We start from the raw sequence: 18,969 nt of genomic DNA, 5'->3' as shown, positions 1-18,969 counted from the left end.
ATGCATCTATTAGCTCCGCCTGAGGATCCCTGGACCTCAACCCATATCTGGGTAGCTTGGTATTGAGACGAGATGCCATGAGATCTATCGCCGGCGTCCCCCACATAGTGCATATCTCCGCAAACACTTCGGGGTGGAGAGACCATTCCCCCGGATGAAAGGATTGTCTACTGAGAAAATCCGCTTCCCAGTTGTCCACACCCGGAATGTGGATTGCTGACAGCGAACACCTGTGGGCATCCGCCAACCCCAGAATCCGAGATACTTCCCTCATTGCTAGGGAGCTTCTCGTTCCCCCCCTGATGGTTGATGTAAGCCACCAACGTTATATTGTCTGATTGGAATCTGATAAACCGGGACGAACCCAGAAGAGGCCAAGCCTTCACAGCATTGTAGATTGCTCGAAGTTCCAGAATGTTGATCAGGAGGGAGCATTCCTCCTGAGACCACAGGCCCTGTGCCTTCTTGGCACCCCAAACAACTCCCCATCCTGAGAGACTCGTGTCCGTAATCACAATCTTCCAGGATGGTCTTAGAAAGGATGTCCCTCGGGACAGATGATCTGGACAGAGCCACCAAGAGCGCGATTCTTTCAACCGGCTATCCAGGAAAATCTGTTGAGACAGATTTGAATGATCGCTGTTCCACTATCTCAGCATGCACAGCTGTAATGGTCTGAGATGGAACCTGGCAAAGGGAATTATGTCCATGCTGGACACCAGGAGACCAATTACCTCCATACACTGAGCCAAAGATGGCCTTAAGGAGGTCCAGAGGGCAAGACATGCCGAAGCTAGCTTGCAACATCTCTGGTCAGTTAGAAACATCCTCATGGATATTGAGTCTATTATAGTACCCAGGAATTCTATCCTGGTACTTGGAATAAGAGAACTCTTCTCTAAGTTTATCTTTCATCCATGTGGTCGAAGAAGGGAGAGAAGAGATACTGAATGGTCCTCCGCCAGACGAAAGGATGGTGCTTGAACCAGAATGTCGTCCAAGTAAGGAGCTACTGCTATACCTTGGGTTCTAGCGACAGCCAAGAGAGCCCCTAGAACCTTTGTAAAGATTATTGGAGCAGTAGCTAGACCAAACGGAAGTGCAATGAACTGAAAGTGTTGATCCAGGAACGCAAACCTTAGGAACTGGAAGTGATCCCTGTGGATTGGAACATGAAGGTAGGCATCCTTCAGATTTATAGTAGTCATGAACTGTCCTTCCTGAACTAGAGGAAGGATGGACCTTATTGTCTCCCTCTAGAAACTTGTTTAAGCACTTTAGGTCCAGAATCAGACGGAATGTTCCCTCCTTCTTTGGGACCACAAACAGGTTTGAGTAGTATCACAAACCTCTTTCTGCAATAGGCACCAGGACAATGACCCAGAAGGAGGACAGATCCTGCACGCACCCCAGAAAGGCTTCCCTCTTTTCTGGTTTTGAACACAGGCTTGAGAGGAGAAATCTGCCCTTGGGTGGATGAGATTTGCAAGCTATCTTGTATCCCTGAGCTACGACCTCCAGGACCCACGGATCATGCACACCCCTGAACCAAGCGTCTGAAAACAGCAACAGTCTGCCCCTACACAATCCAGCACCGGAACGGGGGCGTCCCCTTCATGCCGACTTGTTCTGGGCGGGCTTCTTGTTCTGCTTGGATTTATTCTAGGATTGAGCCGGCTTCGAAGTGCTCTTGGTCTGCTTGGGCTTAGAGGAGGCCTGCTGACGTTGGGACTTTTCAGAACGAAAGGAAGGAAAATTAGAACCTTGTCCCTTAGATTTGGTCTTTTTATCCTGCAGTAGGTAGGCACCCTTGCCCCCTGTAACCGTTGAGATAATGGAGTCCAGGACTGGACAAAATAAAATATTTCCCTTAAAGGATCGGGAAAGTAGTCTAGACTTAGAAGTCATGTCCGCAGACCAAGACTTCAGCCAGAGCGCCCGACGGGTCTGTACTGAGAAGCCAGATATTTTAGCATTCAGGCGAATAATTTGCATGTTTGCATCACAGATAAAAGAATTAGCAATTCTCAAAGCTTTAATCCTTTCTTGGATAACATCAAGGGGACCCTCCACTTCGATCAAATCCACTAAGGAGTCGCACCCGTAGGCTGCAGCTCCAGCAACCGAGGCAACAGCCGCTGCCGGTTGAAATAAATATCCCGTATGCTGAAACATTTTCCTGAGAAAAGTTTCCATCTTCTTATCCATCGGCACTCTGAAAGACGAACTATCCTCAAGAGGGATAGTAGTATGCTTAGCTAACGTGGAGACAGCGCCATCCACCTTAGGAACGGAAGCCCACAACTCCAGCTGAGAGTCCGGGACTGGGAATAATTTTTTAAAGGCATACGAAGGGGAAAAGGAAGATCCAATTCTATCCCACTCGTTCTTAATAATGTTTGCCATCTTTACAGGTACAGGAAAAGTTAGCGGCACTACCCTGTCCTCGTACACTCTGTCTAATTTAGGGATCAAAGGTTCATCATGCAACTTGGACTCCGAAACCTCTAATGTCGACAAACCCTCCTTTAGAAGAAAACGAAAGTGTTCAATCTTAAATCTAAAGGCTGGCTCCTCCACAGCTGGAGGCCTAGAGGTAGCAGACTCCGATCCTGAAATTTCACCTTCTGAAGACTCAGAGTGTGACCCATCCTGGCATACTTGAAAGGCAGACAAATCTAACAAATCACAGGATGTCCCCTGGACTGGAGAGCTATGTTTAACCTTTCGCTTGCGCTTAGCAGGGCAAGGTAAAGCACTAAGAGCCTCAGACACCACAGTTTTTAACTGCGTGGTAAAATCCGATGCTAAAATGCTCCCTCCAGACGGAGGATCAGGCGTGCTACGGAAAGCTGCATGTGACAATGGAGATGACTTATGGGTATGCACCTCACGGGATGGCGAGTTCTCAGAGGTGGACGGCTCAGTAGTACTAAAGGGGTTAACCTTCTTAGACAAAATAACCTTGTTGATGCATATGGAACATTGTTGAGAGGGTGGGCACACCAAGGCCTCCTCACAATATAGACAGGTATTACTATTAGGGATAGAGGGAGTACCCTCAAGCATATCAGAATCCTCCATAGTAGGATACATAATAAATTAACTTTTTATTTCTCACAAAACGGCACCTTTATACTCCCAATGACTGTGGCACTCACCATCTCCTTGACCCAGGCAACCAAAGGAAGAAGCGACCTCTCCGACAGCTAGCTCGGCCAGGAAAGAGAAAACAAAAGTGTGACCACACCCGGTCATGTGGTGTGCAAGGCAGGACTGCCCCTGCTATGAGAAAAAGCATGCCAAGCTACAAGCTGCGCAGCATTCAAAGTGAAAGTAAAAACCTGTATGCCTCTATGTTCCGTTACCGCATAACAACAGTCTATGAGCCCAAAAAAATAATTCTCACTCATAAAGCAGCATAAAATCAATGTAACACATTTGAGTAATCCCCACTGTTTAATAACCTCCCTCAGGAGATATTAACCCATGATTCTATAAAGATAAAAGGAGTCACACTGTGACCCTGTCTTCAGTAATTACAACATAAGTAAAAATTGAAATAATCTTACCAGAATCTGTGCTGTGGAACAGAAACAGAGCCTCTCAAGTGTGACAGTCTTGTAGCATCGCTCCTGACATTGACTTGAGTAAAGAAAGCAGACAGTGAAACTCGTCAACACTGGTTGCTTAAGGAGCTGTTAGCAGGCAATCTGGATGGGTTCGCAGGAAGACTCTCCCTGCATCTCCAGACTCTAACTTTCGTCAATGCTCTCACTGAGAGGCTGATAAGACTACTTAAAACTCCAGTTCCATATCGAAAAGGCATATACCCCTCCTGAGGAACAACTCCGAAATCTTCTGACACTTCTCTGCCATCCTCCTGTGACGAAAGGCAAAGAATGACTGGGGGATGGGGGAAGTGGGAGAGGTATTTAAGCCTTTGGCTGAGGTGTCTTTGCCTCCTCCTGGTGGCCAGGTTCAGTATTTCCCAACAGTAAGGAAGCCGTGGACTCTTCTTATATTAAGAAGGAAATAAAGGCCACCTTTATTCATCAGTTTAAAAAGAAATGATGAATAGGTACCTTTATATTGCCGCAGCTTCAGCGCTAACCTAAGTTCCTCTGGCTGCCCACGGCACAGCTCAGTTTTCAATGAGTTGATGTTTCCACCTCTTAGCCAATAGCCGTGCTAGCCTACAGTATAATGCCAAAGGGCAAGCACGGCTATTGGCTAAGAGGTGAAAACGTCACCTCATTAAGAGAAAATGTAACTGTGCCGTGGGCGACTAGAGGCACTTAGGTTAGTGCTGAAGCCGCAGCGAAATATTCATCAGTTTAGTTTTTTTTTTTTAAAACTGATGAATGAAGGTCGCCTTTATTTTTAGTGGTGGTAAATCCTATGGAACGTTAAGATTTACCATCACTTTAAAGATAAAATTATCAGTAAGTTCGCTTCTCCCCGGCTCCCAAACTGATGTCTGATAACTAAACAGTCTCTACTGTTCTTACATTCAATACTTTCCTAATCATTCATTTAAAGACTGTGTGATGAAGACGCTGGTCAGTCTAGCAGCGCCGCAGGTTAACGTACCTTTTAATGTCCTTGCAAAACACAACAGGAACCTTAGCATGGAAGTCTGACTCGACGTTTGTATAGTGAACTAGATAGATAAGAAGAGAAGGTAAAAAAACAAATGTATCATCTGAATAAGAATTTGCCTTTCTACGCACTCATGGTGCAGATGTGCACTATGTAAATTTAATCTTAAAGTACTAATGATATAAAATAAACAGCTACAGGCTATGAATTTGAAGTTGTATAAAACGTGGGGCCAGATCATAGAATTGTGCACATCGTACTGAACAAATGACAACACAAAACAAACTAGGACATTCTAAGACAGCAGCACATCTACGCGGCCTGTATCTTAACATAAATGGATTGTGGCCCCTCCTGATCAGCGTACGTGCCCAATAAATATGAAGAACAAAAAATAAATTTACCAGAGTTTTTCAAAATGTCCAGTGCTTGAATTAAGACATCTGGCTGGCTCATCTAGAAAAAAATATAACAAAATATAATTAAGAAAAAAAACCCACTACCAAAGCATCATCTAGATAAAGCTGATGGAAATTCAAACATGGTAAAAGTCTCAGTGTTATGGTGACTTGCTTTACGTGTCCAAATAACGTTAGAGAAAAGTTTCAGATTCACCTAGAATATTTTAAAATATTATAAAAAGAACAAAAATGTTGTCACACTATAAATATGTTTCTCCATGTTTTATCTTTTTACAAGATATTTTTTTTTTTAACAGACAAATTAAAGGGACATGAAGCCCCAAAGTTTTGTTTCATGGTTCAGAGAATACAACTTTCCAATTTATTTCTATTAAATTTGCTTCATTCTCTTGGTAACCTTTGTTAAAGAAGCAGCATTGCACTATTGGGAGGTAGCTGAACACATCAAGTGAGCCAATGACAAGAGGGATATGTGTGCAGCCACCAATCAGCAACTAGTTCCCAGTAATGTATAAATTGTAAGTTCTATCTGAATCATAAACGTTGAATTCTGAATTTACTGTCCCTTTAACTGAATGAATGAAACAACATACAAAATGTTAGCTTTAACAAGCAGATCAATAATGGTTGTAGTTGTGAGGGTTTACCAATATGTAAATAGCAGGAGCTATTCCATTACTCACAGAAGCAACCTCAATAGCAACAAGAGAGCTCCACTCTGACCTCTGTGCATTAGCGGTGCAGACTACAGGATACATTAGAATGATGGTAAATCCAAGCGTATAACAAACGCTAGGATTTACCATCACTAAAAATAAACGTTAGTTTCTATGATCGTGTTGTAAAAAACAATGCTAAACTCACCCTATCTGTAAGGCAAGTATATGGCTAACACAGCGCCTCCGGCCGCTAACAGCACAGTGCTTTCTTCAATGAGGTGGCGTTTTCACCTATAGACTAATAGCTGTGTTAGGATGTCAGTTGAAATGCACAGCTACTGGTTTAGAGGTGGAAACGTCACCTCACTGAAGAAAGCGCTGTGCCGTGGGCGGGCGGAGGCGCTGCCAGTCTCTCTGCAGCCTCTGCCAGTCTCTCCACACTTAAACTGCTACTTTCTGTTTACAACTGCTGCAGTGTAACTTCCTTAGTGCAACTACAGTCCTATAATGCTCCTTAACCCCTTAATGACCACAGCACTTTTCCATTTTCTGACCGTTTGGGACCAAGGCTATTTTTACATTTGTGCAGTGTTTGTGTTTAGCTGTAATTTTACTCTTACTCATTTACTGTACCCACACATATTATATACCGTTTTTCTCGCCATTAAATGGACTTTCTAAAGATACCATTATTTTCATCATATCTTATAATTTACTATAAAAAAAATATAAAATATGAGGAAAAAATGGAAAAAATGGAAAAAAACACACTTTTTCTAACTTTGACCCCCAAAATCTGTTACACATCTGCAACCACCAAAAAACACCCATGCTAAATAGTTTCCAAATTTTGTCCTGAGTTTAGAAATACCCAATGTTTACATGTTCTTTGCTTTTTTTTGCAAGTTATAGGGCAATAAATACAAGAAGCACTTTGCTATTTCCAAACCACTTTTTTTCAAACTTAGCACTGATATCTTCCAGGAATCCCTGAATATCCCTTGACATGTATATATTTTTTTTTAGAAGACATCCCAAAGTATTGATCTAGGCCCATTTTGGTATATTTCATGCCACCATCTCACCGCCAAATGCGATCAAATAAAAAAAATTGTTCACTTTTTCACACATTTTGTTACAAACTTTAGGTTTCTCACTGAATTTATTTACAAACAGCTCGTGCAATTATGGCACAAATGGTTGTAAATGCTTCTCTGCAATCCCCTTTTTTCATAAATAGCAGACATATATGGATTTGGTGTTGCTTTTTGGTAATTAGAAGGCCGCTAAATGCCACTGTGCACCACACGTGTATTATGCCCAGCAATGAAGGGGTTAATTAGGGAGCATGTAGGGAGCTTGTAGGGTTAATTTTAGCTTTATTGTAGTGTAGTAGACAACCCTAAGTATTGATCTAGGCCCATTTTGGTATATTTCATGCCACCATTTCAACGCCAAATGCGATTAAATAAAAAAAAAAGTAAAATTTTTCACAATTTTAGGTTTCTCACTGAAATCATTTACAAACAGCTTGTGCAATTATGGCACAAATGGTTGTAAATGCTTCTCTGGGATCCCCTTTGTTGAGAAATAGCAGACATACATGGCTTTGGCGTTGCTTTTTGGTAATTAGAAGGCCGCTAAATGCCGCTGCGCATCACACGTGTATTATGGCTAGCAGTGAAGGGGTTAATTAGGTAGCATGTAGGGAGCTTGCAGGGTTAATTTTAGCTTTAGTGTAGAGATCAGCCCGTGGATTGATTAAAGTTCCAGCAGACTCCAAGCCCAGTTGCCCAGGGTGTACCATTAACAGACGGAATCCAGGAAGTGACGTCACGCCCCACGTGTGGCGATACGGAAGACGCTGAATCCGCATGGTGTGGACGGACGGGGGTCCGGAACAGCGCATAGCAAGCCAGCAAGACCTAGGACGATCCAGGTCAGAGGTACCGGGGCACAGAAGGGAGCGGAGGTATATGTATTCGTATATATATGTATCTGCATGAACAGAGACACTGGTTTACTGATTGGGACTTTTTCATATCCGCTTAAAATCCTTTAAAATCCTTTACATTATCGTTATAAGGATTACTAGCCACACATTGATACTCGGGAACAAGTCACCTAAGGGTTATCTGAATAGCGCAAAATATATATATACATAAAAGGTCAAAATAATAACGAAGGGGCTTGATAACCCACTGTTTATTGTCCATAGAGAGAGGGGAGCACAGCATACTTTGCTTGTTATTATTGTCACTACTTAGAAATAGAAAATAAAAAGGAACTATAACTCAAAGCTTGTACGGACATTACAATATAGCAGTTATTTTGTTCTGTTGCAACAAACCATTCCTTTTCTCTTATTTGTATTTTTGGGTGTTTGGGCAAAACCCCTGGTTTCTGTATTGCAACAATATGCAGCAAGATATGATTCAAGAGGGATCAACTGTGATCACCTATTATTCACTAAAAGAAGTAAATGAGAGGGACTTTGACAATGTGGAAATAGAGCATATATTCTCACATGATCGAAAAAGTTTTGATTTGCCTATGCTATTTGATGAGATGGAGCGCCTTTTAATCAAGGAAAAGAAAATTAAATGGGATATTTGGACTTTAGAAAAGTATCTAGCCCTTAACATGATACCAAGGGGCTTGCGGATCAGCAAATTTCCAACTTTTGAAACTGATGACCAAGAGTTTATTGATATGTGGAATCTTATTCTAAGTGACTGTTCTGGCCGACTAATGAAACTACTGATAAGTCATAAAACTGAAATGTTAAATGCAATCAGGGTTGATATTTGTGATGTACAAACACTTTTAAACAATTTTTGTGCCAGTATTGATTTTCCCAAATTTGATGCTGTGTTACAAAAAACAATCAGAGAGGTCAAGGAGGAGATTGTTAGTATTAAACACAGCAAATTTTTAAGGGATAAATCAGACTATGATAACAATAAAATCTATATTTGGAACAGAGGCCAAAGATTCCAATATAGGAGGAGTCAGAACAGGGGGCATAGGAGAGGAAGAGGTAGGAGACAGAGAGGTAGGGGTAACAAAAATGTTACTTTTTCAGATAGTGAGGCAGAGTCTGGGGATGATGGTGCATATTCAGCTGAGGAAGAAACCCTCCAGGATACGGTAAAAAGGAACACTAATTACAACAGATTTTCTGGACGGGGGAACATGCACACTAGAATGGATATGAGACAGGGTCCTAACAGGGTATATGCAGTCCAACACTCTGGTAAACCCAGCTTTCAACAACATAATACACACCAACAGAGAAAATATCAACCATCTGTAAACCCTGTTCCATCTTATGAACAACAATCTATGAATGTATCAACAAGTAGAGATGAAGAGTTTTCACAGATGGAACAGGTTTTTCACATGGGTCAGCGGTCCAGGGGAGGTGGGACAGCAATCACACTACCCGAACAAGGGAGGTACCCAGTAAGACAAACCAGGATGCCATCAAAATACAAACCGTCATAAATCTCTCTGATCACACCTTGACAAAAGAAGAGTACAGAGTGTTGAGTTTGGGCCTGGGCTTTGTGCCCACTGTAAGTTTTAATCTGTTCAATACAATGTTGGATCTTAACAAATTTGTGCGCAACCTAACACTCTGTAAACACTTCAGAAACAATGAATCAGAAATTTCTATAGAACAATCCCAGGGGCAAGTGAATTCTAATATCTACCAAGGGTTTCAATTCCAAGATACATGTGACCTCATAGCTCTGAGGGGGTTGGAACATGAGACAATAACTGATACCACTGATACACAAACTACATCGCTTAAGAAATATAAAAATCCCTCTACTTTCTACCCCATCCAGAGCAGAGGAAACACTATAGAGACCTTTTATAGAAGAGTTGAGGCTGACTTGAGAAAACTGAATCATGAGAAAAAAACAGTTAAAAATAATCTAAGTGTACTTGAAAAACAAGCCGTGAGATCATTAAGTGACAATTTGAATATTGTCATAAAACAAGCGGATAAAGGGGGCTCTGTAGTTGTCATGAATAGGTCATACTATATAAGTGAGGCCTTGAGGCAACTGGAGGATGATAGCAGTTACATCAAACTGAGGGGAGACCCGACGAATGTGTTTCAGAGACAACTTATGCACCTTTTGGATAGTGCTGTGGAAGAGGGTTTTATTGACAATGACACCTGTCAATATTTGTATGTCAAACACCCGGTAATTCCAATCTTCCACCACCTTCCTAAGGTGCATAAAACAATTGAAAACGTGCAGGGAAGACCGATAGTGAGTGGAATAGGATCTATGTTAGAGCATCTTTCAGAGTGGTTGGATGACTTGCTACAGCCTTTGGTCATAGCTCTCCCTAGTTATATTAGGGACACAAAACACATTCTGAATCTTATTGATCAAATCCGATGGACACAGAATTCTATGTGGCTCACAGTGGATGTCACAGCATTGTATTCTTCAATCCCCCATCATTTAGGATTGAAGGCTATTGAATATTTTTTGATTCATGAGACAACCTACAGTGAGCCTTTTAGAGCTTTTGTGTTGGAGGTCACTGAATTTCTCCTCTCACACAATTATTTCCAATTTGAAGGTGATTACTATCTGCAGAAATGTGGGACTGCTATGGGCGCTAAGTTCGCCCCTACCTATGCCAACCTATATATGGGTTGGTGGGAGCGGTCCCACATTTATGCGGATAGTAACACCTTCTGTCCTGCCATTAGGATGTACTATCGTTTCATAGACGATTTGCTGTTTGTTTGGGACAGTGAGAGATACCCAGTAAACGAATTTGTTAAATATCTGGATCAGAATGATTTCAATCTGCGTTTCACACATGAAACAAACAAACAGAATATTCATTTTTTGGATGTGGAGCTTAGGGGATGGCAATCAGGCGACATTACATCTGAAGTATACAGGAAGCCCATCTCAGGGAACAGTATACTACATGCCCAAAGTTGCCATCCTCGCCAGGTTCCATATTCTGTGGCTAAGGGACAATTTATTCGTCTTAAAAGGAACTGTACAAAAGTAAATGACTATGAACGCCATGCAGAAGCATTACAGGATAGACTGAAAGAAAGGGGATATAGTACCAAGGTGCTTAAGAAAGCGAGAAACGAAGTAGACAAACTAACAAGAGATTCCCTTTTGGTGGACCGCATAAAACCTAGTGGCCATCAAGAACGCAAATTGACATTTGTTACAGATTATTCTGAACAATACCATACCATTTGCAATATAATCCGAGGACATTTTAAACTATTGGCAGCTGATGATTGCCTAGCTGATGCAGTAAGAAAAGGCTGCAGGTTCTCGTATCGACGGAATAAATCTGTGGGTAGCATTCTATCTCCCTCACAACTTAAAAAACCGGCCCCAGCGACACAATCCTCCTGGCTGAGACATAGGGGCACATATAGATGTGGGAACAATCAATGTAAAGCATGTGAACATGTCCACATAGGCTCATCATTTCAATCCTGTACTACAGGGGAAAGCTTTGAAGTAGTGGCCTGCGTGAACTGTAGATCCACCTACTGCATCTATCTCTTGTGGTGCACGGTTTGTAACCTCCAATACATAGGTTTAACAACGAGAGAGGTACGCTCACGAATACGTGAACATTTATCAACCATTAGAGTAGGTAAGAGTACCACCCCCGTAGTTAAACATTTTGTTAATACACACGATAAAGACTGCACAAGCCTCAGATGGATGGTAATTGAGAAAGTACAGGCCCGAGGGAGGGGTGGAGATAAATTCCAAATTCTATCCAGACAGGAGATGTACTGGATATTCAGACTTCAGACCAAGGTTCCTTTTGGTTTGAACTCTGAGTATGACTTTATCAATCATTGGAATTGATCACGTCATCCCCCCCTCCATCGGGTCCCTTTGAAGGCTTCTTCTAAAGTCATGAAGCTGTGGAGCTTTCTAAGACCCTTGATATCCAGAGATCAATAAATAAATAACTGTCTCATGTAAGTTTCCAATTATATATTGGTCAATAACACCTATGTGTGTAGATGACTAGTATATATATAGAAAGATCTTTTCATAACCTAGGTTATGGAGATAACACACTCAGAGTGTATATAAGAAATATAAGTCACACGTTATAAGTTACATCTATTTTTATTTTTATTTTTTCTTTTACTTAAATCCATTACAAGGCATAATTTACTTTTAAGCTCATATGGTTTTTAGTATAAGAACCAGGTATATCACTGTAGCCCCTTCAGAGATAAAATCTATATGAAAAGTTGTATGAAATTTGATATGAAATCTATATATAAAAAAGAATAGTCTTTCCTCTCTCAAAAAGCCCACCACATAACAGTGTACTCAGTGCACTCACTGTCTTATATATGTTACTTAACTCTATTTTTTCTCATTTAAAACTTTAAAATGTATAATTTAAATTTTGAAATCTATGATGTAAATCTTCCATTTTCCAGTTCAATCCATCTCTAACAAAAGAAATATGAGATTGAGGCATAAAGTAAATGTTAGACATGTGTGAATTTAGGGCACTGTACAATTATAATCTCTAAATTGCATGAATTGATGTGTGTATATATTCTATCCCATTGCTAAATAAGAGTACTATGTACTGCACCTTTAAAAACCCTAATTGATAATTGAGATTTCTACCAATCAAACCCTAGTATAGGGTTCTTAAGCAGGAGTGTCTGTATGTTGTTTTAGGACTATGAGTACGGCGCAAGCCGAAACATGTTAGTCTGCTCTTTTCTAATAGGGTATGTTCCCTCTGTATTTTAAATATTTCTAAATAAAGAGACTTTTTTTAATTGCAGCAACTGACATCTTGTAATTTTTGAGATCAGCCTCCCACCTGACACATTACACCCTCTGATCCCTCCCAAACAGCTCTCTTCCGTCCCCGCCATGTTAAGTACTGGCAGAAAGTCTGCCAGTACTAAAAAAAAAAGCTATCCTTGATAAAACATAAATAAAAAAAAGGCATATTTACATATGCTGCTCTGGAGGATCCCCCCTTAGCCCCCAACCTCCCTGATACCCCCCAAACAGCTCTTTACCCATCCCCCTCTAACTTATTAGTAGCCATCTTTGGTACTGGCAGCTGTCTGCCAGTACCCAGTTTATAGTAAAACATTGTTTTATTATTTTTTTAAAATAATTTTCTGTAGTGTAGCTTGCCCCCCCCCAAAAGACCAACCCACCACCCCTCCCAGATCTCTTAGATCGATATATATATATATAAATATATTTGGCAATCACTGCCACTTTTCTCCCATAAATTTTCTGTAGTGTAGTGGTTCCTACCCGCTTCCTACCCCCGCGCGCACCCGCGTGCGCACCCGGCATTCCCGCCCACAATCCCGCCCCCCTCCACATCATACGGCCCATCGATGGCCGCCCAACCGCCTCCCAGACTGGCTCCCACCCACCAACGAAACCGGCCATCGATGTCCGGTACAGAGAGGGCCACAGAGTGGCTCTCTCTGCATCGGATGGCCAAGGGGGGTTATTGCAGGATGCCTCGATGTTGAGGCATCACTGCAATAACCGGAAAGCAGCTGGAAGCGAGCAGGATCGCTTCCAGCTGCTTTCCAGACCAAGGACGTACGCCACACGTCCTCGGTCATTAACTGTATTTTTTTTGAGGACGTGTGGCGTACGTCCTTGGTCGTTAAGGGGTTAAAGGGATAGAAAGGTCCACATTGAAATGTGCATGGGTGCATTTCAATTTTAAATTGAAACATTTTTGCAATATACTTTCAATTTTGTATAACCAAAAATAGGATACGTATAGATTCCAACTAGCAGTAGAAATTCAAAAGAGAACAGACAGAATGTGCACGTCCCAGGTATTTCCTTGAAGAGCCTATTGTAAACCTCAAAGGCGATGGAAACATAAAAACATAAATTATGCTTACCTGATCATTTTCTTTTCTTCTGACGGGGAGAGTTCACAGCTGTATTCATTACTTTTGGGAATTCAGAACCTGGCCACCAGGAGGAGGCAAAGACACACCTGCCAAAGGCTTAAATACCTCCCCCACTTCCCTCATCTCCCAGTCATTCTGCCAAGGGAACAAGGAACAGTAGGAGAAATATCAGGTGAAAAAAAGGTGCCAGAAGAATAAACTAAAACATGGCAGCCCCTCATAAAAAAACGTGGGCGGGGAGCTGTGGACTCTCCCCGTCAGAGGAAAAGAAAATTATCAGGTAAGCATAATTTATGTTTTTCTTCTTAAACAGGAAGAATCCACAGCTGCATTCATTACTTTTGGGAAAACAATAGCCAAGCTAGAGAGGGCACTTAATGCAAAAAAGGGCGGGTAGACAAGGAGGTCCATTCGAAGGGCACCACAGCCTGAAATTACCCAAACCAAACAAAAAACTGCTGTACAGATCAGAACAATAAAGACTGAAATGCCTAAGTAACTGCCCAACAGTTAAATCCAGCAAGGCCCATATAGAGACCACTCAAAATCGCTAGATTCTACCGAGCACAGAGCCCCCCCGAAGAGACAAGTCCTGCAGGCTCCAGCCTGTACAAATTCCACATATTCCCAGAAGGGAAGAGGAAAGTGAAAGATTCAACAAGAGATCTAAAATCTCAGCAACTAGGGTAAAGAGTAACCCAAGCAAAATCAAGCGCAACCCCAGGTTGCAGCAAGACCAAAAAAATTAATAGAGAATAAACTCCACCGACCGACCAGAAGTAAGGGAGGGGAAAAAAAACCTACCCCTATCTGGATGAAAGTCCAAGTGACCATGAACCGTCCCAATGACAACCCAGAGAGACGAGACAGATCCAATACCTCACACAGAGTGTAGTCTGCACTCATGGAAGAGCGATCGAGGAATAAACAGATACTCCCCAGAAACTGTCAACAATTAGCACCATAAGCACTTATCGTGCTCCAGATGAAGCTCCTGCTCCCACGCTGCGACACAAGACTAGTAGACACCAGTAGACTCCCACAGAGGGAACCCTCCAGAAAGTGCAAGAACCCACTCCCTCCCAGGCAAAAAGAGGGAAGCAGGAAAAACATCCAAAAACTAGCAGAACACAGCTCCCTGCTGAGTAAAAAACTCCGCTAAGCTCCACCTATGGAGAGATCACAAGCTCTGGAGAAGAACTCGGTCAAAGCTCAACCGAGCCATAGGCCTCAGACCGTTAAAAGTATAACCAGCCCCAACAGCTGGATTCGAACCAACAACCCTTGAGTTGCAAAGCCCCAAAACCAACCATTAGGTTACATGGGCTGCTTCATTGAGGCAATGGGCCAGCACCAAACGCCTGGCATGTTGTCCGAAGGTAGGGAAATAAATAATTCCCCGTACCACCCAGAATTCCAAAAAGGACTAAACAATATCAAAGGGTAGGCAAACCCCGACCATATGTAACAAGACTGGCATGCTAAACCACCAAGCCAGAACAGAACATAGTACGATCTCGGGTTCCAGAACCCAGACCCAGATCCCTTCCCTACAAGAAGGTATACTCCCAGACAAAGAGAGACCATCCTGAAACAACAGTGTTAGCACGATACCAGACTCAGCCCCTACCTGACACTGTACACACAAGACAGAGGGACCCCACCTCCATGCATAAGGCGGATACTATGGTATATCCCGATCCCCCTAAGGGGAGGGAAAGGAAAAAGACAACTGCTCACCCACCCACAGGCACTGAGCATACGTCATCAATCAGACGGCAAAAACAGAACCGACTCAAAAGGCACCATCCGGCTGCAACAGCCGGCCCAGAAGCCAAACAAACAGCCAGCGAGCCCACCTATAAAGTGAAAAGGCTGCAATAAGAGATCAATCTCCCGCTTTCTAGACAGCTAACAAACCATCAAGCCCTTCTCAAGTCTCCTGTAAGAGAAGACACAACACCTGAAGGAGCAAGCGGATGACTCAAAACCTTAAGGACTGAATCACTCAGGATCTAACTAGGAGGTCCAGTCAGATATCCTAGACCACATCAAAAAAAAAAAAAGGGCACCCGGAAAACGGAGCCGGCCACAGACTAGGAACCCCTGAGGAACCATAGGAATATCTCATACGGAGAGCCCTAAGAGATGCAAGCACAGCAAATCCAAAGGTCCTAGGACACTAGATGTTCACTAAGCATCCCAGAGACAGAGAATATAACTCTTCAAAGCTCGAGGGACAATACCCTCGAGACCAACAGCTAAGAAGCTGCCAAGAAATAACGCACCTCTGCAATGGAGTCTGCAAAATTCCAATCAATCCATCTGGGTCTACCTCTCGGTAACCCCCTTGGACCAAAGTAAAAAAAGATGAAGAACATTGATATCCCAAGAAACGACATATCAACTGATATGTCGTAAGAAAAGGTATCTCTAGGACATCAAAGGAGACCAACCCATTCTCCAGAACCCCCAAAAACATGGGAGCAGACGAGAAGCAGTATGAGGAAGAAAGGAGGACAAAAACGCCCAAACTTCCAGAACCGATGACCCACCAACCATCCCCAGAAAAGGGAAAAAGGAAGTCTAAGTCACCTCAACCCCTTAGGAAGAGGTACCAAGGTCAAAAATCTCAAAAACAGTAGGTCAAACCTCCAGTCCAAATGGAAATGGAGAAAACTAGCTTCAAGGTCAAAGAGCCTTCGGAAAGCTTCCGGAACCCCACCAACAAACAGGAACAAGAGGACTGAGTACAAATCCCTTGATGCCCCACCCAAAAAGAAGCAATGAATACCAGCCTGACGTCATAAACGAAAAGGCCTCCTCTCTTAGCCCTGGCAAGGGCAGAGTCTCAAAAAAAATAAAACTCTCATGGAGTTCCTCACCATGGCAATCCCTATTCAAAGGGAAAGAATTATCGTACTGAAGGAGGAACCATAGCATAATGAACCTCTTGTCTGAGAGAGAACTCACCACCCAACCAGGTCAGCCAGATATACCAGCACCACGTGGATGGTATAGACCTTTAAGGAACAAAAACCAGCGCCCGACCAGGACCAGCCTGCTACAGAGGGCACTCCGGAACTGAACCAGGTCACAGAAAAATCCAAACCCCAGAAGAGATCCCTTTTCCTTCCCCCTTTTGGGGTTTTTTTTTTTTTTTTTTTTTTTTTCTTTTTTTTTTCTTCCCCCCTCCTCTGCCCCCCCTAGAGAAATTTAAAAGCTAAAAACTTTTCCTTGAAGCCGGTCAGGATTTTGATATTTAATTTGCAGGTGGCTCCACCTTTCTCAATAATTTAAAGGTTGAAATTATTTAAAATTTACACTGGACTACCCGAACTTATTAGATATCACAGTAAAGACCTGTTTTTTTGTTTTTGTTTTTTTTCTTTGTTTTTTAAGGTTTATAATAATGAAGCTAGGGTAAATCCCGTGTTAATGACTAATGTGATAAAGGAAGAAAAGTGAAATATTTAATATCTGAAAAGGTTATGATTTTATTTTCATGTATAGCTTATCTGTATCTCTGTTCCATGTTTTCTGGTTCCAAATGACATAAGTGTATCATTGATTATGTAATTTTTTGTCTTTGCCTTTTCTTTCTTATTTCTGTATATTCTTTTTTTTGACCTTTAATAACAATAAAAAAACATTATATCAAACCCCAGAAGAGATCGACAAAGGATCTTAGAACTATGTAACTAACATCTTCAAATTCAATTTTCATGATTCAGATACAGCATGTCATTTTAAACAACTTTCCAATTTACTTCCATAAAATAAAATGTGCAGTCTTTTATATTTACACTTTTTGAGTCACCAGGTCCTACTGAGCATGTGCAAGAATTCAGACTATATGTATATGCATTTGTGATTGGCTGATTGCTATCACATGGTACAGGGGGAGTGGAAATATACATAACTTTGAAATTTGTTATAAAAAAAATTACTACTCATTTGAGATTCAGAGAAAATGCTTTTGTATTGTCTTGTTATCTTGCATTTGTTGATTATGCAAATCTACTGTGTTTACTGGTCCTTTAACAAGCAACTTCCGCAAAAGTGTCCAATCGACCACAAAATCGCTAGTATCGAATTCCAGAGAAGAAATGTTTCCCAACGGGGAAAATATAACAAACATGAGCTTTAAAAAAAAAAAAAAAATACATCCTAACCAGATCAACGAAAAAGAGGGCAGCACTCACAGGTGAACGCCCAAGAAAAATGGGTACACTGACAGGCCAAGCCAATCAGAAATCACATTCTCCCAAAGTTTAGAACTGGAATAAGTAATAATACCCCAAAGAAAAAGGTAAATTGGAGACAATAAGGAGATTAACTTGATCCCCCCCACGTCTAACCCACCTTGCCGTTCGGAACGGACCCCTCAACCCATCCGGACTGGGATCCTCCAGCACTGCCAAAACATGCCGCAGCAGGACACGAAGGTGCGCCAGTCTATAACGAAAAGCAAGACTTACCTACGCCGGGGGAACTGATGACCCCGACGATTGAACCCCTGAAGCCTCAGAGGAAACCGCTTCCCCAGAAGGCTGATCCGACCTAGACGATCCCGAGCCTGACGAGCCCTGGTTGCCGGAACACGGACAGTATCTCATCAGCATCTCTATTCCTGGAAGCTGTAAATGCGCCAATGCTATAGATATAGCCATGCATAACCGTGCCGTAACCTCTGGAGGAAACAAGCCACCTTCCGGAGAAGGGGTAATGGCATTAGGAACACCTGCTTACGTAGCCAAAGAAGGATCTAGGGCAATCGCTTCACGGGATATGGGGACCCCAGGGGCGGATGGCTCGCCGGACTCTAAGTTCCTTATTTTGGGAGAAAAGAGCACTCTAAAGCGGCATAACTGATGGGCATGGATTACCTGGGCCATTTCATACTCTTCGCAAGAAGTAGAATCTGAATCGGAGACATCTGTCTTCAAAAAAGTCAGAATCCTCCATAACTAGGATAGAAAATATGGATAGAAAAATAAAAAATGGCACCTTACACCTCCAATGGCTGGGGCACTCGCCACCTCCTATGACCCAGACAACTAGCGAAACAGACTAGAGACTAGAAACGTGACCACGCCTGGTCACAAGGTGCACTGTGCAGGCCCAAGAAAAGCGTGCCAATATAACCGCAAGCCCAAATATCACTACATATTAGCAGACAGAATCACATAACAAACATGATTAAAGTCCCCCCTGTTCAATAACCCCCCTCAGGGGATATTAACCCTCGATTCCATAAGATAAAGGAGTCCCACTGAGACCCTCGCTTCTGACATGGACTTGAGCGACTAAAGCAGGCAGCGAAACA

At 42.3% G+C, this 18,969-nt stretch overlaps 1 protein-coding gene across 2 annotated transcripts in view; it reads right to left on the bottom strand.

The window, feature by feature from the left end:
- The window catches only part of TUT4 (terminal uridylyl transferase 4), a 180,968-nt gene that overhangs the window by 92,999 nt on the left and 69,000 nt on the right, over nt 1–18,969 (bottom strand). For both annotated transcript variants that reach the window (XM_053693465.1, XM_053693466.1), the window contains exons 7-8: nt 5,007–5,058; nt 4,594–4,663 (exon numbers count right to left, since the gene is read on the bottom strand). In XM_053693465.1, coding sequence (XP_053549440.1) covers nt 4,594–4,663; nt 5,007–5,058 — 122 coding nt within the window. The remainder of the gene's footprint in view (nt 1–4,593; nt 4,664–5,006; nt 5,059–18,969) is intronic.

Source organism: Bombina bombina, chromosome 10 (genome assembly GCF_027579735.1).
Source record: "Bombina bombina isolate aBomBom1 chromosome 10, aBomBom1.pri, whole genome shotgun sequence".
NCBI lineage: Eukaryota > Metazoa > Chordata > Amphibia > Anura > Bombinatoridae > Bombina > Bombina bombina.
This window is presented reverse-complemented; position numbering and strand designations above follow the sequence as displayed.